A 22,828-nucleotide genomic window follows, 5' to 3' on the forward strand; every position below is an offset into this window, starting at 1 on the left:
TGACCTAATCTCGTATACAGAACCTTGTGCAGCAGCCACTCGTTAATGCTTTTCCTGGGTTCGAAATCAACATCAGCGAAAGAATGCAAACGTGGAGACAAGCAGAAGGAAATGTTTCTGCACTGTAAGAGAGGAGGAAGTGGATGTCACCGGGGGAGCCGAAATGATGGGGGCGCCCACTAACAGCTCCACCTGTCATAATGTAGGAAGGGTATCGCCATGATGAAAACAGGAAGGACCAGATTAAAAAAAAAAAAGAACTGGGAGGCACCTTTCAAAACAAAAGAGCTCACTGTGGGGGGAAACAGGACAGAGTTTAGACCAGGGGTGGGCAACAATGGGTTCTAACATTTAACAGAGGGGCTGGGCCGGGAACCGACGGATGGAGTGTTTGTATGAACTAATATGAATGACATGTAAAACCATTACATGAAAGGATTTGGCCTTTAACTTGTAGCAAAGCAGGAATATGCAAAGCTCACTGTACAAATTACAGGGGAAATGCCAAATGAATGAGGTTTAATTATAATAACATTTTATTTAATGATATAATTTGGACAAATTCGGGGGGCCGGATTAAAAAGACCAACGGGCCGTATATGGCCCCCGGGCCGTAGTTTGCCCCGGCCTGGTTTAGACCATTTCACTGAAGTCTGTTGAGGATTTTTCGCAACCACAGGAATGCAGCGCGTCCAGAAAACCCGTCCCTCCGTTGGGATCGTTATCGTTTCTTCACTTCTCCGTTCATTTCGTAATAAAAGCTTTGCTCCGTTTTCTGCCGAAGCCACTCCTTCGCAGCAGCGCTGGATGATTGGCCCTTTGCGCACTCACTCCTCCAGAGTTCCGCGTCGCAGCGCATTTAAAACACCCCGGAACGTTTCCTGGAGCCAGCTTGACCCATCTCTGCAGCCATGACGGAACGAGGAGCCTTCGACACCGACGTGGTCACCATGACCCGCTTCGTCATGGAGGAGGGCAGGAAGGCGAAAGGCACCGGAGAGCTGACCACGCTGCTCAACTCGCTCTGCACGGCGGTGAAGGCGATCTCCTGCGCTGTGCGTAAAGCTGGCATCGCAAATCTGTGAGTTTACGCGTTTAAAAAGCGGATCGCGTTTAAAACAGCGGTGCGGATGTGATCCACGTCGGCATGGAGATTCCGGGTCTTTGTGGACCAATCGGGACACGCATACCTGAAGCGCCGCGCCCACTCGGATGTGAAACGCGATTCATTCGAATGTTATCTTAACAAAAGCGGCTCTGCTCGCTGTGTGGTGAAGTGTAGAGCCGTGCGTCTCTGCTCGAGTAGTTTTATTCCATGTCCTTTTGTTTCCTTTTCACTCGGTGTTTTCTAATGGTTTGCATTTGTGCATACAAAATGTTCCGAGTTGTGCCATCTGAACTCTTCCTGCACTCTCCTGCCAAAAGAAAAGTTACGCTCTACATCTGTCTCAAAATATTTCTGTTCCAGTCTCTAAAAAATATTTATATGAATGAATATGGGCGTTTGATAAGGCTTCATTTGAAGTTCTCTTCTGAATCCCTCTCCAAGCAGGAATATTTGGGTATATAGATCAGTGATTGGTGCAGGATTGCAGCTTCATGCACGCGTTGGGAGTTTTTAAATTTGCCCATCCTTTTATTCATTATTTTCCTGACTTTTCCTGACATTTCAAAACTGCCACGCAACTCTCTTCATTTTGAGTTTCATGAGGTTTCAACCTTATTTTTTTGTCTTGTCCTCTGGTCAGTTACGGCATCGCCGGCAGCACCAATGTGACCGGTGACCAGGTGAAGAAGCTGGACATTCTCTCCAATGATCTGGTCATCAACATGCTCAAGTCGTCGTTCACCTCCTGTGTGCTGGTGTCTGAAGAGAATGAAAAGGCCATCATTATAGAGCCAGAGAGGAGAGTAAGTGGCCTGGTGGACTGCATTCGACACAAAAGATGCTTTCGGTGCACGCCGAGACGTTCTTTTGAGTAACGCTGAACTTGTGCTTCAGTCTTTGACTGTTAACAAGAAATCCTATTTATACCTCTCTTCCTTTGCCCACAGGGCAAATACATTGTGTGTTTTGACCCTTTGGATGGCTCCTCCAACATCGACTGCCTCGTCTCCATTGGAACCATCTTCGCCATTTACAGAAAGGTATCGACGCATGCTACCATTTCATTCAGAAAGTGATGCCTTAACTACAAATAGCTTATTCAAGTTGAGTTTTTTTTATTTGCACCAGCCTGAAGTTTTATCACTCAGACTAAAGTGATCGCTGATAATCAGCCAGTCATCGATGTTTGACCTCCAGTATGTCATAACTCAACTTCACAGATGCATCCCCCGGAACCACGCCTCCAAAATGATAAATGTGATAAGAATTACATATCAGATTGCTGTTTATTGGTTTCTTCAGGCCACAGATGACGAACCCTGCGAGGAGGACGCCCTGCAGCCTGGCAGGAACCTCGTGGCGGCGGGCTACGCCCTCTACGGCAGCGCCACCATGATGGTGATTTGCACCGGCCAGGGAGTCAACTGCTTCATGCTCGACCCAGTCAGTGATCGCTTTAAAGCCTTTGTGTGTGTGTGTGTGTGTGTGTGTCACTTCGGGGGGGGAGATAAAGTACAGGAAGTGGACATGTTCTGCTCTTCGCTCACCAGTCAATCGGTGAATTCATCCTGGTTCATCGGAATGTGAGCATCAAGAAGCGAGGCAAGATTTACAGCTTGAACGAGGGTTACGCCCGGTACTTTGAGCCTGCGGTCACAGAGTACCTGCAAAAGAAGAAGTTCCCTCAGGTAACACTGACGTCTGCATGTGGGTGGAGAGAATAATGCAGTCGTGCTGCTAATGCACTAACGCAGCACTTAAATGACCGCAGGACGGCACTGAGCCCTACGCAGCCCGATACATTGGCTCCATGGTGGCAGACGTCCATCGAACGCTGATGTATGGAGGCATCTTTTTATACCCAGGAAATATGAAGAGCCCCAGCGGAAAGGTAAGACCCCCCCCCCCCCCTCCCCGATGACGCAATTCAACAAAGACCTCATTAATTCAAGTTAAGTCTGTTTTAATTTTGTTTTCTTTTTTTTAATATGGTTTCCATTTGTGATTGTTTGAAGGATGGACTTGTATCAGGACTGAAATAATTGTATCGAACTAAACTACAGCACCCATGTTCATCCTTATAATATAAGGATAAATTAAATATATAAATTAAATACGCGAGGCACCCAAAAAAGTAGAAATCAACTTTTCAAGTTGTTTTTTGAAGTTGTTCACATTTTAATTTTGAATTTGGAGCAGATTGTTCTTATTTTGATCAATATTGCAGTTTTTGTTTTTTCTATCTGGTCTTAAAATGATGGAACAATATGTCCCTATTTATTAATGTTAAAGTTCCCCTGATCCTTCCCTTTATCTGGATCCACTTCGGATCACTTCACTTTGGGTTTATCCATGCTGCGTACCCCACAGAGTTTCATCAGAGAGCTTTTGTGTAATCCTGCTTAACAAACCGATAAACCAACAGACGCTGGTAAAAAAAAAAAAAAAAACTTGACTAAAATCTGAACTTCTCTTTAAAGCTGCGACTGCTGTACGAATGCAACCCTATGGCCTACATCATGGAGCACGCTGGCGGCATGGCCTCCACTGGCCTGCAGGACATCCTGGACATCCAGCCTCGTAGCATACATGACCGTGCGCCCGTGGCTATGGGCTCCACTGAAGATGTGCTGGAGTATGTAGCCATCTGCGAAAAACACCGCAAGAAGTGAAGCGGCGTCGACTCGCATCACAAACGTCATCACTCTCAAAAGCCTTTACAGGACGGAAGAAAGGAGTCTGCTTTATTTGGAGCTTTGTGTATTTTACGTTTGATAATGGGTCGCTTTATTTAGCTCAGTTATGTCAGAAGTGTTTCTCAGTTAAAATGCACAAAAATAACCAAAGTGGGATTTCCTTGGTTGAGATGCTCACATTTTTAGTTGTGGCTGATGGAGTGAGGGTCCAGTGGAGGGTGTGGGTCGGTATAATCCACAGAAAATCATACCTCAGGGAAAACCAAAGACTAATTCGCTTGAATATGAGAAACCTGAAGACTCTAGATGTGCCTTAACTAGAATCACACGCTGTAGACGTGCGAAGGACCAAAACTCTGTGCAAAGAAACCAATGCCTCAATGTGAACGTCTGTTTGGAATATTGAAGTCTTAATAAAAAAAAAACACAAGTGTATATTAAGACAGCAGTCGTTTTCATCCTTTTAAGTGTGTGTTTGTAAAGTCTTGCTGATGTGTGACAGACCGGCTTCAGCATGAAAAGGGTAGACACAGGCCATTTTTGGGGTTTTCCTAAAAGCAAGCAGCCTCTCTATGTGGATGGGATAAGAAATGCTTGGACTTTAGAAGCTGAAAGGGTCGAAGATATACTGTCAACATCTAAGAGATTGTAAGTGGAGCTGACCTTTAAGCTAAAGGTCAGCAGGAGCTCTCTGAGCCCTTTTGACATTTAGAGCTCTCTTGATCAGCTGTAGTCTTCTACCCTCTTAATCTTAAACTCGCATCTCATTCTCTGGCCGAACCTTCTTGTACTCAAAATGATAAACTGTCGATTCAAAACTCACTTTAAACCAAAATAATGGAGTGGATTTTGATTATTATAGGCTAATGTCAAATAAAGCCACTGCAGGATTACAGACGCATTCTTGCTTGTGTAAAACGTCTGTTCTAAACAGTTTTGCAGGAAGTCTCCTAAAACAAGGTAACACGAACATATTTAGGCAGAAAGTAGTTCCTCTATCGTCTGAGCACCGACTGCTCTCCGGTTCGTGTGCAAACCAATGTGGTTAAAAACCTGACAATTTACCCAAGAGCTCTTGCTACCCAAGTTTTGAGGAACTGGAATCAAACTCGTTGCAAGTCCTTTGATAAAAGGAAAAAGAGAACGTGTCCAGGGCGGGACTAAACTGTGCCCGTCTCTGCTGCAGACACCTGACACCCCCCCCCCCCCCATCCCACCACCACACAGAACTCATAAATAGATCCCCCCGGCTTGTTTTCACGGCTTTGGGAATGAAACAGACTTCACTGAGTTACTGTCCACGCTCCACCTGACCTGCGTCCCACCGGGAGCGAGCAAACAGCCTGAACCCATCATGTCCGACCAGTCAGCGTTTGACACGGATGTGTGGACCCTAACCCGCTTCATCATGGAGACCGGTCGCCTGGCTAAGGGGGCAACCGGTGAGCTGACCCAGCTCATCAACGCCATGCTGACCGCCATCAAAGCCATCTCCTCTGCCGTGCGCAAAGCAGGCCTGGCCCACCTGTAAGTACCGAGGTGCTGGCCTATTGTGTGTGTATATATATATATATATATAGATAGCTGACCACAGAGGTCAGAGGTCACCTGCAGAACATCATATTCAGGAATTCACTGCCTTCCACATTTGGTTGTTAAACATTTTGCTGTGGTCTAGTGGTGGATTTATTGCCCTGATCTGATTGGAAGGTGTGTGCTTTGACCTATGTTAAGGAGGGGGGAGGGGGGGGGGGGGGGCATTTCTATGCTAGTCTCACTGTCATAAAGAACTGTGCAGGTTGTTCAATGCCAGGTACAAAGTGACGAAAATGTGATTTCACAACCATATTGGATTTGCTGATGCAATGATCTTTGCAATGATGCAAAAGCCAGTTCTTTGTTAAGAGAGCGGACCCAAGAGACGAGAGGCAGTGAAGCAGAGCCCTAAAGGATCAGCCTGCATGGCAGCAACAGCCAAAACGCAAACATGCAGTAAAGCGTGAGGCGAGTCGACTTGATTCCGACTCCAGCCTTTACGGACAAACCGAATCAAATTTAAGTCAAGTATGAATTATCCTTTTCCCCCACGTCTCCTGATCCTCATGCAGTCACATAGAAAATGCTAACAAGCAATAAGAGCACTGATTGAATATGTGTAACCTACTATACTACAGATTTTTCAAGTGTGTATTTTTACATTATTATTACTACCGGTATTTATCCTGATTGTCTGTTGAAACAATATCACTCTGCAAAGGATGAAAACTTGAAGGAGCAAAAGTAGCTTTGAAATGATTTAACCGAGCACACATCAACACTGCTGGAAATTAAAAGGACTCGAACAGACATTCACCAGCTGACCAAATGCATCATCTTCATCATCTTCACTGGTGCACACAGGCAGGGCCTCTCAGGCTCAGTGAACGTCACAGGGGACGACGTGAAGAAGCTGGACGTGCTGTCAAACGACCTGGTCATCAACATGCTGCGGGCCTCCTACAGCTGCTGCTGCATGGTGTCGGAGGAGAACAAGGAGCTCATCGTCACCCCCAAAGACAAGAGGGTGAGTGGGGAAGCTGGTCATCTGGCAACATCAGAGTCTAAAATAATTCAGCTTACAGTTTCTCGCTGAGGATGGAGGGACCGTTCGATGGCTTTGACACCACTCGAGCTGCTCTGGGTTGTTTGTCATGCAGACGTAGCTTCACTCCTTATTTGCAGATTTTAATTTCATTTCTGTGGATATTCCTTTTATGTGGACCAGATGTGAAATTAAATAAACCATGTCTCGTATACTTTTTGTCCTGATATGGTTACATGGTTCTCTTTGGGTTCTCCGGCTTCCTCCCACCACCAACAACATGCAGCTGGGCTGAATAGGACATGCTCGGTGTCCACAGGTGTGAGCGTTTGTTTGTCTATGTGTGGCCCTGCCATTAACTGGCGACTTATCCAGTGTCTACCCCGCCACATTTTGGCAGTGGCAGAAGAAGATGAATGAATGGATGAATGAATGAATGAATGCATCTCCTGGCTGCTTGTACGATGTCTTGTAAATTACAGAACTGACTCACATGGTTCTTGGAGATTAATATCAGATCTACTGCCACAGATGTTTTTAGAGGTCTTCTCGTCACATTATTATCTCTGTGAAGAGCAATGTAATGGATTTTTTTTACTTTATGTTAGTCTCTTTTTGCATAGAAAGAATACAATGAAGCATGAGGATGTAATGACTTATAAATAAGTGTGCACAAAAGGGGTTCACTGTTTTTTCTTTTCTTTTCACTAATACCTTAGCTGAATTTGCTTTTGTCGCAGGGAAAGTATGTGGTCTGCTTTGATCCTCTGGACGGCTCCAGCAACATCGACTGCTTAGCTTCTATTGGCACCATCTTTGCCATTTACAAACGGGTAAGGCTGATCTCTGCAAAGACACACAAACCATTCGGGCACTGAAAGGTCTGAAGTTTCACAAGGCATCAGGTAAAACATGTACCAGGCAATTATATAAAAGCTGTAATTATATATAATTTCTATGTGTTGTAAATAATAACATTTTTCTGCTTAATAAATACAGGGAAAGACAAGCATCAAATGTGATGTAGTATAATTCAGTTACTTCTTCGAACAATAGAAACTCTGATGACATGATTACACTTATAACATAGTATTGAACATATCTGGATATTTGCCTTATCAATAGGACGCCTGAAAGTGCAATGCTTCGTCGCAGACGCTAGAGGGCACTGTTGGACAGCTTATCTCGCTTTCTGCTGGAAATACTTCCTATTTCTGCGGTTTCCAGCAGAAACAGAAAAGGGAGTTAATAATTTAATCACATACAAATTCACTAGATTATAAAAAAAAAAGAGACACATCAACAACAACAGCAATATGTTTTTGTTTATTTGGATATACAAAAGCCTTTCATAAACTATTAGTAGTACATTTTGGAAATTGCACTAATTTGTGAGATTCCATACATTAACTCATTACAAAATTACACTCTTCTGATTTAACCCTGTAGATGCACGCAGTGTGAAACAGACAGCTTCCGTTTTAGTGGCTTTTTGGGAAATTGTTTTCCTTAAAGTTTTTGTTTTGTTTTGTGTTTTCCTTCTGTTGGGATGCTTCAGGTAGGAGAAGGGGAGCCCACAGAGAAAGACGCTCTCCAGACAGGAAACAACATGGTGTGTGCAGGCTATGCTCTGTATGGCAGCGCCACCCTGGTGGCCATCAGCACCGGGGCCGGCCTCAACTTCTTCACATTGGACCCTGTGAGTACTTCAGTACTGACAGAAGTTCAATTGGAGATGTGTGTTTTTAAATCAAGTTTTATCGAGTGTTAATGCCATTTACTGCGACACAAGGACTTACTCGTGTTCCATTCTGCACCTTATTCACGTTTGTCGTGGTGACTATCTCTGGGGAGGAATATCCCACACAAAGCTTTTGTTTGCCAGGCCTTTGGTGAGTTCATCCTAACCGAGAGGAACGTGAGGATCAAGCAGAAGGGGAAGATCTACAGCCTCAATGAGGGCTATGCCAAGTACTTCCACCCCTCCGTCAATGAGTACCTCAAGCACAAGAAGTACCCAGAGGTGAGAGAACAACTACATACAAGTACTGTATGGAAAAACAACGCTGCACACATAAATACACAACCATTGGCTTTTGCCATGGTTCCCTGCAGATTGAATGTTGCGTAAGACTGGAAAATAATTAGTAATTAATATTTCAGAGTGGATTAATGATTTGTATTTCTAATTTATGATTCAAGTATAATGTCTTAAAGCTGCACACAGTACATGAGCTGACAGTATGAATGCAACCTATTGATTTGATTGATCGGAAAATTATTACAGAAACCTTCATGCAGCCATGTACCGCAGCCAGAGTTGGAAAATAGCAACGGTCAAGCATGTGATTGAAAGTCATTGGTGTGACGGTACGGTCAGCCAGGGTGGAGGGCGACATGCAGCTCGGTCAGCTAAGCTGCAGAGTGGTGACGGTGGCCGGAAACCTGCTGTTCCTCAGGAAATGACTGGCTCTGATCTGGGCGTTCAGATGGCCACAGAATGCAAACTCAGCACATCTTCAGTAGATTCATCGTCACGAGATCATCTGCATCGCTTTTCCTCAGTGAAGGGTTTGCTGAGTTGCTTTGTGTTGTTCAGACACACACAATACTGTCAGACAGGTTCATGTACCACACCGACATACACTATTCTTCTTCTTTCGGCTTGTCCCGTGAGGGGTCGCCACAGCAGATGAACCTTCTCCACCTCACCCTGTCCTTTGCATCGTCCTCCCCAACACCAGCCACTCTCGTGTCCTCCCTCACTACGTCCATGTATCTTCTCCTGGGTCGACCTCTAGTCCTGTTCCCTGGCAGTTCCATCCTCAGCATCCTTCTACCGATATAGTCCCTGTCTCTCCTCTGGACATGTCAAAACCATCAAAGTCTGTCCTCTCTGACCTTATCTCCTAAATGTCTAACCTTCACTGTCCTTCTTATTGTCTCTTTTCTAATCCTATCCAACCTGGTCTCTCCCAAAGAGAACCTCACTTTCTTCATCTCCAGCTATGCATCATCCTCATCATCTAAGCAGCCTCCTAGATGACAGCATGGGTATCAGGAAGTACTGTAGCACTGCCAGTTTCTTCCTCGAACCGGTCCCAAGCCCGGATAAATGCAGAGTTGCTGCAGGAATGGCATCCGGTGTAAAACTTTGCCCGAATTAAGCATGCAATCAAGTGACATACACTATTATTAAGATTACAGAACAAGAAGGAAATAACCTGTTTGATTGTTTCTCATTGTGCCTTTATCAGTTCCAGAACCTTCTTTCTGAATCCCCTGCTCAGACCTGCTCGTCTAATAAAGACGTCCATTTTGTTGAAGGTTTTACATTGTTCATCGTGTCAGCGCTGCTGTCTATAGGCTGAACTCGCAACCATCCAGTCAAACCACTATCGAGTTTCGCCACAGCAAGATCGTCTGTCATAATGTTGAGCCGGAATGTCAGTGCTGATGGAAAAGGAGTAAGCTTCAATGCAGCATAAATAGATTTGAGTATCTCAGCGATGGCATTGATTCTCGTCTCGGCCGTAGAGGGAGTGCACGTTTGCCAGCATTGCTCAACACTGCTGGGTCTGTGGGAAGCACACACCTCCACGACAAAGAGGTGTGACTCAGCAAAGCCCCTGACACTGCGTCACGCCGTGAACCGGGCTGAACAGGAAACACCCAACAGGCCTGTTCCTCCATCGCTGCCCTGAACTCTGAAGAGTGTGAGCATCGAAATGAAGGTCGTGAAGCAAAAATAGACCCTTCACAAATAATATTAAACAGTGATCTTTAGTTGTTGGGTTTTTTTGCTCACAGTGAATCAGCAGACTTTAACCTGTCTGGTGTAAAAGCTGCGATTACATTTATCTATTACCTTTGTTGTTACGCTGCCTCTATGTGTGCAAGCCTTTTTCTTTATTTACCATGTCCCGTCTCCTTATCGCTTTAGAAAGTTATGCACTGTGCATTGAAATAGGTCAGAATAACAAACATTCGTTCTTTTCAGAGAGCCGCGTCAGCAAAGCTCCGTAACCTCGTCTTTTACATTCTAGGATGGGCACCTTTTTTCTCTTCAACCACTTCTCAGAACGCCATTCGTTGATTGATGTCCTCAAATAAACCACTGGTGCACTTTACCCGCTGCAGATCAACTGTCTGGTTGTGTGAGCAAACCGATCCAGAGCTTCATCGACTCATTCGAGTCACGATTTAAACACAAACAAACAATTCTGGAGCATTTTCCCTGCTGGCTCTGCGTTCAGGGAGATTAGAGCATCAAATGAAGCGAAGATTATATGAGCATTCAAAGCATCTGACATATTAATGTGACATCTGCACTTAGACATGACTCCATTGTCTGCATAGTGAACTTCAAAGAAAACCCCTCACAATAAGGACACTGCAATCTGCAGAAGAAAGTCCCCTAAAGATAAGACTTTAGGGGACATGTGATCAATTATCAGACCTTGTTGACAGAATTAAAGATGACAACATGGCTTCGACCTGATCAGGGTTGCCTCTCCGGTCTATGAAGTCTATTACTGGCACCGGATATTTCAACTATGAAAGCTCGTCATCCTTGGAATCCGTCGACACGAGTAAACAACATCTGTCTTTCTCTGCAGAGGAGGAAAAGACCAACGTTCAAGCCTACGAGGGGGACATACGAGGCAGCCTAGACTCATGCTGCAGTCATGTGTTCTTTTAAAAATGTACCCGCTCTTCCTACAGGACGGCAGCCCCCCCTACGGAGCTCGATACGTCGGCTCCATGGTCTCTGATGTTCACCGCACCATCGCCTACGGAGGGATCTTCATGTACCCCGCAAACGAGAAGAGCCCCAAAGGAAAGGTGCAAACACTCAGCTACTAGTACCCACCATGAACACAGTAGAGTACAGCTACTCAACTGTAGTTCTCTTCAAAATAAAGGTCACTATTTGAGTCTCCCTTTACAGCTGCCTCCTTTTAAAAGGAATAATATTGTGCTTTTCATTTTCTTAGGTTCCACTATATTTATCATTTTAGCTACCAGATTATTTTTAGATGAATCAAGAATAAAGACTATCACATTGTAGCGTTGGGAATATGGGGCCAAACGGTCCGACCTTTGCCGACAACGCCACTTTAGGACTTGCAACCTAAAGATCTATTTAATTTGTTCCGTTGGTCCCAAACTCGTTTTAGCGGGTTTCCCCACCCACAGGTCCGCTCACAGTGACGACCAGCATGGCATTAGGAATTCCAAACATTTATTTAACACCCTAAAAACTTCCTTAAAAACACTCCACGAACAAAACTAACAGAAGAAAAGGGGAGACAAGCAGTGACAGTCTACGACCAACCTGCCTTTGAGACGGGGAAAACGTAAATGAGGGACCTGGAACGAGGGAGGGGGAAGCACCTATATACACCCCCCCCCCCCCAATCAGGGTAAATGGGCCACAGGTGCTCCCTCCCACACCTGCCTGCCCAATTAACCCCAATCATCCGGTTACAATATTATACAATTCAGTATATACAGTACATACTTGTGAATTCATGCATACATTTCTCTTCTCGCTCTAGCTGCGGCTGCTGTACGAGTGTAACCCCATCGCTTTCCTCATCGAGCAGGCAGGAGGCCTCGCCACCACTGGCACCCAGAGGATACTGGACGTCCAGCCCGAGGCCCTCCACCAGCGGGTGCCCTTCGTGGTCGGCTCTCCTGATGATGTCAACGAGTATCTGTCCTTTGTGAAGAAGCACCCGTAAAGCTGCAGTAGCTCTCTCATTGTTTCTGTCTAGTTATACGATGGCAAGAAAAAGTCTGTGAACTTTAAGCAATTTCATGGATTTATTTCTGATTTTCATCCAAGTCAAGGGTAGTGACAAATATGAGGCTAAAACAGTGACCAGACAAATCTCTGATCTTTCATGCCTTTGTCATTTAACAAATCATCTTAAACTAAACTCATTCATCGTAACAGTAAACAGAAAGTCAAAAATAATATATTTTGAAATCCTATTTGGAGGTAAAAGCTACATGGTGTTGCGTCACCTGCAAGCCTCTCTCTGGATGCAACCTTTTTTCAGACAGATGTTAAGTTATTCCTGTTTACATCTCGCTATGTGATGACGAACGTCATCCATTCAGCTTCTGAAAGGAAAGTCTGAGCATGTCTTTACACTGTGATTGTGAACCGGGCCTTCTGTTTAGGTTGCACAACAACACATCTCCAGCTCAGCGTATTGATCTGGAGTGAGGTGAGAACAATAAGTTCCACACGCAAACGCGCTCCATGTCAGAGCAGTATGTGGACTACAAATAAAATAATAAATTAATTGTTGGCAGCTTCATTCAAAAGATCTAAAAACATTTTAAGCAGCAGGCCCAGAATTGATTTTATTACTAATATTTTGTCATGGCATTTCAAGAAGCGAGATAAATCTTCTAAACGAGATCGATAGCGGCTGATTAACCACACAGCAATCCAAGCATGATTCATGAATACCAAATCACAACCGCTGTTTTCTAAATTCAAATAAAACTGCCTGTAAACACTGCAGTCACCGTGAAGCCGTTTTGCGTAGTTCATTCTGGAGACATTTGTAGTTTTCACCTCTCTATACGTCGTAAAATACAGATTGAAGAATATTCCAAACATCAAACTAGTGTTTCACAACTTTAATTGACCGCAATTAAAAGTACAAAATGATAGATCATTTACAAGTAAGTGTTAAAATATCACTTACCAAGTAGCGTTGACATATTTACACTTAATAAAAGTAAACTAAAATCATTCATCAACTAATTAAAAGGTGGCATAAAAACAAGATGCTGCCATTTCCCCAACAGCAGCACGGCAGAGCTCTCCCTCGCCTTCATTTGAACACAACATCCCGACGTCAGACGAGAGGGTAACTGGCTGCCGTCGCGATTCCACACTGGTTCTTTTTATCTTTGGCCATGAGGACGTAGCCTTTGTCCCCCCACTTCTCGCCCCAACTGCAAGACGACACAACAAAGAGTCAGGAAATGAGTTCAACTGATTTGCTCGTCGTCTTTTGTCATTATGAGAAGCAGAATAAAGGAATGCACGTTAGACTAGACAAGCGATAGTATTAAAAGCTTCCTTAGAACACGTAGCGCGTTTAATCTCGCTCTGGACGCGCTTCGCCAGCAGCGTCCCGCGTCTTCCACTCGCCTGTTCTTCACAGTCCAGTATTTCTTGCCGTCGACGTCTTCTCCTTCGTAGCCGTAGCCCACCACCAGCACCCCGTGGTCCAGCTCCTCGCTGCTGCATTCCTTCTCATAGTAGATTCCTAAACCCCCCCCCCCGATCGATCAAAAAGAATCCCAATGGGTTACACAAACTGGGAAAGAAACATGCGGCAGACACGAGGCGATGAGTCGGCCGTGCTCTGACCTGACTGATAGAACTGGAACGATTCATGACCAGCATCGATGGCGACCGACACGGGTCCAACGGACGCCACCGCCTTCATCAAGGCACGCTCGCTGCCGCTGGGAATGTCGACGAATCCGGTGTCGTTGGCAGCGCTGGCTTTGGGGTCGTAGTGGCACGGCTGGTCATCCTGGAAGAGAAGCGTTAGCGGGAAGCCACAATATCAGGAACCGTTCCAAATCCATTCGGAGGAGTCACACTGGATGCCGTTACCATAAACGCGGCTGCAAACAAAAAGGTTCCTCCGGTGAGATACGCACCGTTCCCAGGTACGGGTAGGAGTCCTCGGAGTCCAGGCCGTTGTTGTCCTCCACATACTGGAAGGCCTGGTCCATCAGGCCGCCGTTGCAGCCCTCGTTGCCCTCGGGTCTGGAACAGTCGACCAGGTTCTGCTCGCTCAGGGACACCAGCTTGCCAGTCTTTCTGAAGTGCTGCCCCTCCAGAGACCCGGTGGTGCTGAAGGCCCAGCAGGAGCCGCACTGACCCTGAGAAACAGAGGGGGGGGCTCGTTTTAACACCAATGACAAAATAATAAGTGAAGCATGTCCGTCGGTTCTCAGTCGTCCAGGTCGAAGGTCAAAACGGAGAATCAGCTGGACCTGATTGAAGACGTTTCACCTCATCCAAGAGGCTTCAGTTCTAAACGACGGGCAGAGAGTCCAGATACTAACAAAGGACCGAAACCTCCAGGACGAGACTCATCGGGGTCATCAGCATTCATACGGGGGGGGGGGGGGGGGGGTCGTTGTCGAAGCCCGCCCTCGGGGGAGCCATTTGTTGAGCTGCATCCAGGTGTGAATGCTTGTTGTGGATCCTCCTGAGTTCATTGGATGTCGCTGATAGACGGTGTAAAATACCCACAACCCCCTGCTACATCTGGTGAAGTAAAACACGCCGCTTGAAGTTCAGAATCATTTCATCAAAACACAAGCGAATCTTGCAACAAAGTTCATTTCCATGGCAATTCTAAATAACTTTATTCATCACTACGACTTGAAAAAGTATCTCACTTTCAGAAACTGTATTGGGCTCCAGTATTCTGATCCAGTATTCTGTGTGTGTGTGTGCAGCGTACCGATAACAGAAACATGCAGCCATCTTATCTTTCCGTTTCAGCACGACGTTCGGCGGATAAAGCGTCCGCTTTACCTCACATAAGAGGAACTGGAGCTTTTCACAGCTGAACATTTGCTAAAAACAGGTTGTGATGTTCTTGTTCCAGAACGCCATCAGACAACTGCAAGTCTAGCAGGAGCGAACTTAACTCCTACGCGCCGGCAAAAAGTAGACACAAAGTGTTGGTCAAAGTTGAACATTGCCCTCTCATGGTTCACAAAGCAAACAATGATAAAGCCTTTGGGTTTCCTGTAAGGTTTTCACTGCTACAAAAACAAGAGTTTGGGATCATGTCGACGCCCGTAACCGTTCACCGGAACAAAAAGCTGTTTATGAATCCTCACCGACTCCAAATGAGAACATTCATCAATAGCAAAACCATGAGATAAGATTACCTGGTCCTTAACGGGGGTGACGTAGCCCTTCTCCCTCCAGTCCACAGAACGCGGCGCCTCGAGGAAGTTCGGTTCCAGAAACAGGGATCCTTTGACCTTCCTGCTCGTCTGGCGCTTGTAGCCGTTCATGATCTGCCTGAACTCCTCATGAGTCTGTGGAAATGTGTGGATTAAGGCTTATTAATGCTCAGCACTAAAACGTCTGCAGAATGTGTCTGATGGCGTTTGTCTGTTAGGAGGATTACAGAAAAACTGCTGGATGGATCTTGATGAAAAAATAAAACCTGAAGATGAGTCTAGATCTAATTTAGATCCCATCAAATTTTTAGAGCGATCCAGATACCCATCATCTGGATATTCCCCATTTACTTATTATGGAGGCTTTAAACAATAAAATTAAAAATCCTATCTTGTAAAATACGGATCGGATCCAGAAAATATGACATTTTAACATTAAAACTCCAATTATGGATTAAAAAATCAGTTAAAAATACAAAAACCAACTCTGATCCACTTGTACTGTTCATGGTTGGTGTATAAAGATACCAAGAACAATCTAGAACCTTTTGATGATGATGATCCAGATCAACATGTGGACGGTGTAGATCCAGTTAGGAGGGGAATGAGCTGCTTGGTGGAGGTCTGTGCTCTCCGGGTGCTTTTCTAGTTCTTGCTGCAGATATTATTTGCATCTTTTGTGGTTCTCCGTTTTAGGACTGCATTTCCCCACAAGATTAGATTCATCTTTTTAGTACTTCTATAATTTAATTGCACCTTTTAGGACTAAATAAAACAAGATTCCATAATCTATCACACAGGAAGTCTACATTCCGGATCCTTTTTAAGGAACCCTATTGGCACCTTTCCACCATCCGACTACTAAAAAGCTTTTAAAGTAAATGTACTGAAAACGGTCTAACCAGGTCTCCGAAGTGGTTCATGCCCAGGCGGTAGGAGTGCCTGCCCAGGGAGTGCTCGAGATTATGCAGCTCGATCTTCCTCAGGTTCTTCTCCCACACCATTCTCCTCCATCCCTCCTCCTTCTACAAGAACAGGAAGAGCATTCAGACGGTATTTGCTTTCTCTCTTCTTTTTCTATTTTGCTGAAAACAAAATAAACAAATAAACACATACCACATGATATTCCTTTGAACTCATGCTCTTCCATAGATCCCAGTGCTTATCCAGCTCCACGTCCCGGACCGGGGTGGAGAGCGCTGCGTTCAGGAACACGGCCAACACGATCAGAGGCAACATCATGACTTCCTGTTGGGAGGAGAAGCAGGACGGTCAGAGTCCGGGAGAAGCAGGACGGTCAGAGTCCGGGAGAAGCAGGACGGTCAGAGTCCGGGAGAAGCAGGACGGTCAGAGTCCGGGAGAAGCAGGACGGTCAGAGTCCGGGAGAAGCAGGACGGTCAGAGTCCGGGAGAAGCAGGACGGTCAAGAGTCCAGGAGAAGCAGGACGGTCAGAGTCCGGGAGAAGCAGGACGGTCAGAGTCCAGGAGAAGCAGGACGGTCAGAGTCCAGGAGAAGCAGGACGGTCAGAGTCCGGGAGAAGCAGGACGGTCAAGAGTCCGGGAGAAGCAGGACGGTCAGAGTCCGGGAGAAGCAGGACGGTCAGAGTCCGGGAGAAGCAGGACGGTCAGAGTCCAGGAGAAGCAGGACGGTCAGAGTCCGGGAGAAGCAGGACGGTCAAGAGTCCGGGAGAAGCAGGACGGTCAAGAGTCCGGGAGAAGCAGGACGGTCAGAGTCCGGGAGAAGCAGGACGGTCAGAGTCCGGGAGAAGCAGGACGGTCAGAGTCCGGGAGAAGCAGGACGGTCAAGAGTCCGGGAGAATCAGGACGGTCAAGAGTCCGGGAGAAGCAGGACGGTCAAGAGTCCGGGAGAAGCAGGACGGTCAAGAGTCCGGGAGAAGCAGGACGGTCAAGAGTCCGGGAGAAGCAGGACGGTCAGAGTCCGGGAGAAGCAGGACGGTCAGAGTCCGGGAGAAGCAGGACGGTCCAGGATGGAGCCCGTTTCACTCCCATGAGTCACACTGAAGCCGCGCATTCCCGACACAGCCGTCATTTCCCGTCTTGTTAACAGAAAAAAAGACCTTCCGGAGCTGTGCTATTAAACAGCCTGGAAGCCCAGCCTGGAAGCCCAGCCTGCTGTTTGTGTCACGAAACCGGCCTAGTCATGGAAAAGACGGGAAACCCTTGGACATGCTAACATGCTAGCCACCGGGGTGTTGGCTCTCTCCAAGCCGAGGGCAAGAACCAAGGAGCGGCAGGATTAACCGGTGAACTGGGAGCGACGACAAAGGCCGAATGAAACAAGATGGCTCGTCCTGGAGGAAGAGAATAACAACGGGTCGGTCTGCCGACACTTAAAAAAAACCAAGACCGTTAATTACGAGCCCAAAGAACAAGGCAAACACAATCAGCACCATTACTATCGTTCTGTTGGCACGTCGAGTTTCGCGTTTTAAAATGTTAAAACATGAAATAAACGCCGTTCCTACTTACTCTGTCTCTCCCGTTTGCGACGAAGAAACGAACTCCCCTCGTTCGGAGCAGAACGTTTATATTCAGGCTCGACTGGCACCAAGGAGGGACCGTCCCGTCGAGCTCTCCGATTGGTCCAAATCACGGATTTGGGATTGAGTCCCCGCCCCTCCACGTGACGTCACCTTTGGAAGCACGTGAGTCCCTCCGTTTGGAAAGACATCCTGGAGAACGGGTCAGCTGTTATGAAGACTGCGTCAGCTAAAATCACAGAAAAACAATCAATGGCTTCGTCTCTCTTTATTATTATTCTTCCTCTTCTTTTCACAGATAGGAACCGGGGAAGAATAGTTAGTGTGATTTAATCAATGTTGATCGGATTAAAGCAAACAAATGAAGATACTCCTATACTGATCAACAGCCTTTCAGATTATCTGACTGAAAACATATTAATTGACTAATTTCAAAGATGTAAAATGTTGTATAGGTAGATCAAATACATCATAAGCGATCAAATAATCCTTCAAGTTGTTTGAATGAAGGCAAAAAAATAACCATTTATATTGCCAAGTGGGGTGGGGAACTTTATTGACTATTTCTGCTTATTGAAATTGTTTTAAATACTAAAAAAAAGGGAGCGGAAAATATCCAAATTCTTTAAATGAGATGAATCCTGAGAAGGATTTAATCACAGCCATTAAACTAACTGGGTACTGTTGGATTTCCTTTGTAATTGTATTTATCTAATGCCATGCACACAATGCATATAATTAATATGCTTCGATGACTATACTGAAAGGTTACATATAAAAAAAAAAACACGTTTGAAAGATACTATAGGTCAACATAATTCAGTTTATGGGCTCTTTAACACACTTTACTAGGCGGCTGCAGCAGCCTGAGATCGATGTGATGACTGAACAGGCCTATGAGTGGATGCGATATTAGTTGTTGTTGTTGAGAGAAAAGTAACACACGTGTAGAATCTTTTATCTATAGTATCTAAAAATAAAGAGTCCAACCTGATATGTATTGTGTTTTTGCTAATCAATTCTGTACATTCAATGTTAAAATCAATGGAAAAGATAGACGTTAGCGACACCGTCTGCATTTTTTTTTTTTATCTCCAGCGTGTGCAAATAGAAATTCCAAGTTAATCATCACATTAATCATGTGAAACACCTGTGACTTGTTTTTTTTAAAAGATCCAATCACAAGAGGGTTTTGTGTCTGTCCATGCCCATCCACCAATTATTTGATTCTGGCTCAGTCAACTCATTCTGTTTCCCGTTTGCAATGTAGCCCAGAAAATAGACGACTTTGAACAATTTCTGCGGCCTCTTAAGACAGCGACGCATCCTTACTGCCAACATTTATTTGTGTGGAGCGGATTCATTGGTACGCTGTATATGAGAAGGCTTTGGGAAAAGTTGTCACAAACATAAACAAAATGCATCTTTTTCATAATCAGTCTCTGTAATGGATGCAAAATGTACACTACTACATGATGGTCTGTGATATACAGTATATTACTAACACAATAGGGGAGGTAGGAGTACTGTATGAGTCAAGAATTCCAGGAACTGTCGGTGCAAAGTCTGACCTAAACAGGGTCAACACTCATGTGATTGATAAGACTGTGGAACTGAACAGGCAAAGTTGTTTATGCACTCTGATTGACCCAATTTCTTTGTTGACGTCTTAATTCGTAGTCCTGCATCAGAGGACATTCAACATTTAGTACAGTTCTGAAACGCCTTATACCACTTAATTATTTATATTTCAGCCTTTAATTTTGTATACCTCTAATCAACCATATTTGAGAGGAAACTATTCTTTTTTTTCCGCACCTCTAATTTGGCAGCTTTAAATTTAGATTTAAGTTTCCGATTTTACACACAAAGCATTCTGAAGTTGATGGAAGTAAAGTGTAAATTTGTTTTACAAAATCTGGAAGAGGGGTATTAAAAAAAAGGGGAAATTGTGATTATCATTCTACATGTAAAGAGGTTCATTGGTAGCGCATGGTAGCATCATGATTGAGAATGAAGGGGAGATCCATGAAACACCACCAAGATGGTGCAAAAGCTATGAGCTTATTGGCTCTGGAACACCAATGTGTTGCAGTACCCTGCTAGCTGGTGCAAAAGACTCTGCAGTATAAAGTCAATGACGAACACAACTACCGGACTTTCGGCTTGTCCCTTAAGGGTCCCCACAGCAAATCAAGGTCCTCCCTCACTACGTCCATGTATCTTCTCCTGGGTCGTCCTCTAGCCCTGTTCCCTGGCAGCTCCATCCTCAGCATCCTTCTACCGATATAGTCCCCGTCTCTCCTCTGGACATGTCCAAACCATCAAAGTCTGGTCTCTCTGACCTCGTCTCCAAAACATCTAACCTTCACTGCCTGAGAGTTCGGTATACTCCCGTTGGAGCAGAAAACAAAGCAACAAAGAAGGGACCGGAACCACAAAGGCAATCAGAGTCCCCCGGGAGTTTTAGCATTTCCTTTATGAATGCTAATGCTTCCTGGCAGTCATGAAACCTGACTAACGAACCCCCTGGAGTCATTAGCATCCGTAAGGTGAAGGCTTGTTGCTCCTCCCCACCCTCAGGTGAGCTGTTATGCTGAGATGCATTCAGGTGTCGCTGGGGGTTGTGGATCGGTCCCTCAACAGGAGTACATTCTGCAGTTAAACCTGAACAAGCCCAGTTCATGAAGATCTTTAACCTGTTTGGATTCACAGCGCCTCGTGCCATGAGGAAGGAAAACTGCGTGCCTCACCGTGTTCCTCATTGATCGCTCAGCACAAGAAAGAAGTTACAAATATAGAGTTGTTGACTAAACAACACAACATTATACACATCAGCTATAGCTATATTTCATGCTATAGCAACATGCAGAGACAGCAATACGTTCTCACGGCATAGCATGTAGCACAGTTAGTCGAGTGATTGATCAATCCATGGTAAGGCTCAGCTGACTGGTGATTCAGCAATTTTAAAGAATAAATAATCTTAAACTGTTTAAGTTAAATGGAAAAAAACTTTTTAGAACAAATAACTGGATAAATCTACGTCACTGCAAAATATAAGAATTGAATGGCATTTGTCCTTCCTCTTAAACGAGTTCATCGCTGGCCTCTGTCTCACACTAAAAATGTGTCGCGTCCTTCAAACAATATCTGGTCCATTTGCAGAAATTGGAAAGCGGACCGCACCCTCAGCAGCTCATGTGACTGGGTTGAGTTGCTCGAGCGAGATCAGCTTGCGAAAGTGGATGACTAAGCTTTTGCCTTCAGGACAAAGCAAGTTGAGTGAGATAGCATAAATATTTTTTTTTATTTGACCTTTAAATAACATTGTGGCAGCGAGGCGTTCCTGAAGAATATGTCAGTTGTAGAAGTATTTATTGCTTAAATATCGGTAAAATGCACTTCATTGATTACCTTGTGAGAATTGAACAGGCGAAGGAAGACAAACGGAAACCCGTTGCCATCCCGGACATTACTGGTGTTTCAGGACAAAGTTCAAGAGAATTTGCAGTAAACACAAGATTCCCATACACGTCAAACCTGGCAACACCCCGAGACAGATGATGATCCACCCGAACAGACAAACAGAGCAATGTAGTGAACGATGTCCAGCGCAGTGCAGAACGCAGCGACTTGGACATTGGGGAGACCAAAGAACCGCTCCATGAGCGTATGGCCCAACACAGGAGGGACAACTCCTCAGGACAAGACTCAGCAGTCCACTTGCACCAGAGAGAAACAGGACACTCCTTTGAGGACAGTAATGTCCAGGTGTTAAGCCAGGGAAGACAGATGGTTTGAGAGAGGATTTAAAGAAGCCATTTTGGTCAAACTGGAAAAAGGAGGAGGATGAAGACACCATCTAGCAGCAACACACAACGCAGTATTGACTTATGTCCCCAAAGTCCACAACCCCCAACCACACCTGGATGCAGCTCAACATAACAGCTCACACAATGGTGGTGGTGGTGAGGGGGGGGGGGCAACAACCCCCTTATCAATGTCAATGACTCCTGAGGAGTCTTGTTGTCCTGGTGGTTTCTGTCCCTTGTCCTTCATTTACAACTGAAGAAGCCTCTTGGATGAGGTGGAACGTCTTCCATCAGACGTAAACAAGTTGATTCTTCGTGATTTACCCCGACCTGGGTGAACCTACAGACACACACCCTGATCCGTGTCCCCGTCAGTCCTGCATATTTCTTCACTTAAAGCTTTGAGTGGTTTTCAACATGTTTGAAAATATTCAACTGGTCCCTGCGAGGGTATTTTGCTCCAGCTACTCTTCTGTCGTTACCTCTAGAGGGGTGACTCGTCAGCCTCCGCCTCCCTCAGGCACAACGTTAAAATGCTGATTACATGTTAATGCATCAATAATTATTTCTGGCCACGGACTGGCCACATATGGATGGATCGCCCTCTCACCTTTAGTGACAGTAGATCCTTTACAAAACAACATTTTAGTTTCGTCTGTCCAATTAAGATTCACATGATCAAAACATCACAATTTCAGTGTCTTAAAAAACGTCTGCATTTCTTGCGCAATTGTTTTTGAATGACGGTTACCATCGTCAGCAGTGGACAAGCTGAGACAAACCCAGCATGCCTCAGACAGGAGGCCAATCACGGGACTGCGTGGGTGGAGAGCTGATGCTCCTTTGGCTCCGCAATGATCCTGAATAATGTAGAGTCAAGAGACCGGTCTGGTCGTTGTGTACTAAAGACACCTTTTGAGGTCAAATAAACAATAAACAGCTCTTTGGCAAGTTACAATCAAAGCATCCATGAAGTGACAAAATGATGTTCATACAGACGACAAATTAAAGGACAAACCAACGTGTCTCAGGTCACCACATCTTATCAATAATTACTGAAGTCTTTAGACGTGTATTAGAAGGATGAAGCTAAATTCGTTCAAAAAGTAAGGCAATATCAGAACTTGTGCGAGTTAAGCAGAACGGTGACACGACAAC

General features: G+C 45.2%; 4 protein-coding genes across 4 annotated transcripts; 3 read left to right on the forward strand and 1 right to left on the reverse strand.

Annotated features, from left to right (window-relative positions):
• The first annotated feature begins 523 nt into the window (after nt 1-523).
• On the forward strand, nt 524-4,232 carry LOC137917953 (fructose-1,6-bisphosphatase 1-like). Its single transcript, XM_068760690.1, has 7 exons — nt 524-1,081; nt 1,749-1,911; nt 2,056-2,148; nt 2,411-2,551; nt 2,659-2,796; nt 2,880-2,999; nt 3,589-4,232. Exons 1-7 carry the CDS (start codon nt 912-914, stop codon nt 3,778-3,780), a joined length of 1,017 nt encoding a protein of 338 aa, XP_068616791.1. The 5' UTR covers nt 524-911; the 3' UTR covers nt 3,781-4,232.
• Nucleotides 4,233-5,063: 831 nt separating this feature from the next.
• Nucleotides 5,064-12,200, forward strand: fbp2 (fructose-1,6-bisphosphatase 2). Its single transcript, XM_068761037.1, has 7 exons — nt 5,064-5,331; nt 6,205-6,367; nt 7,126-7,218; nt 7,944-8,084; nt 8,271-8,408; nt 11,111-11,230; nt 11,947-12,200. Exons 1-7 carry the CDS (start codon nt 5,159-5,161, stop codon nt 12,130-12,132), a joined length of 1,014 nt encoding a protein of 337 aa, XP_068617138.1. The 5' UTR covers nt 5,064-5,158; the 3' UTR covers nt 12,133-12,200.
• Nucleotides 12,201-13,030: 830 nt separating this feature from the next.
• ctsla (cathepsin La) lies at nt 13,031-17,878 on the reverse strand. Its single transcript, XM_068761036.1, has 8 exons — nt 17,845-17,878; nt 16,472-16,603; nt 16,258-16,380; nt 15,338-15,490; nt 14,087-14,311; nt 13,788-13,956; nt 13,566-13,683; nt 13,031-13,366 (listed from the first exon to the last, which is right to left on the reverse strand). Exons 2-8 carry the CDS (start codon nt 16,595-16,597, stop codon nt 13,267-13,269), a joined length of 1,014 nt encoding a protein of 337 aa, XP_068617137.1. The 5' UTR covers nt 16,598-16,603; nt 17,845-17,878; the 3' UTR covers nt 13,031-13,266.
• On the forward strand, nt 16,596-17,366 carry LOC137918125 (octapeptide-repeat protein T2-like). Its single transcript, XM_068760875.1, has one exon. The coding sequence runs from the start codon at nt 16,596-16,598 to the stop codon at nt 17,364-17,366; it is 771 nt and encodes a 256-aa protein (XP_068616976.1).
• Nucleotides 17,879-22,828: the final 4,950 nt, after the last annotated feature.

Source organism: Brachionichthys hirsutus, chromosome 4 (assembly GCF_040956055.1).
Source record: "Brachionichthys hirsutus isolate HB-005 chromosome 4, CSIRO-AGI_Bhir_v1, whole genome shotgun sequence".
Taxonomy (NCBI): domain Eukaryota; kingdom Metazoa; phylum Chordata; class Actinopteri; order Lophiiformes; family Brachionichthyidae; genus Brachionichthys; species Brachionichthys hirsutus.

Coding starts and splice junctions, on each gene's coding strand:
- ctsla (XM_068761036.1), bottom strand. CDS start 16,597: ATGATGTTGCCTCTGATCGTGTTGGCCGTGTTCCTGAACGCAGCGCTC. Junction 15,491..16,257: donor TGAACCACTTCGGAGACCTG/GTTAGACCGTTT, acceptor ACATTTCCACAG/ACTCATGAGGAGTTCAGGCA. Junction 13,367..13,565: donor TACTGGACTGTGAAGAACAG/GCGAGTGGAAGA, acceptor GTCGTCTTGCAG/TTGGGGCGAGAAGTGGGGGG.
- fbp2 (XM_068761037.1), top strand. CDS start 5,159: ATGTCCGACCAGTCAGCGTTTGACACGGATGTGTGGACCCTAACCCGC. Junction 8,085..8,270: donor ACTTCTTCACATTGGACCCT/GTGAGTACTTCA, acceptor TTTGTTTGCCAG/GCCTTTGGTGAGTTCATCCT. Junction 11,231..11,946: donor AGAAGAGCCCCAAAGGAAAG/GTGCAAACACTC, acceptor TTCTCGCTCTAG/CTGCGGCTGCTGTACGAGTG.
- LOC137918125 (XM_068760875.1), top strand. CDS start 16,596: ATGACTTCCTGTTGGGAGGAGAAGCAGGACGGTCAGAGTCCGGGAGAA.
- LOC137917953 (XM_068760690.1), top strand. CDS start 912: ATGACGGAACGAGGAGCCTTCGACACCGACGTGGTCACCATGACCCGC. Junction 1,912..2,055: donor TTATAGAGCCAGAGAGGAGA/GTAAGTGGCCTG, acceptor CTTTGCCCACAG/GGCAAATACATTGTGTGTTT. Junction 3,000..3,588: donor TGAAGAGCCCCAGCGGAAAG/GTAAGACCCCCC, acceptor TTCTCTTTAAAG/CTGCGACTGCTGTACGAATG.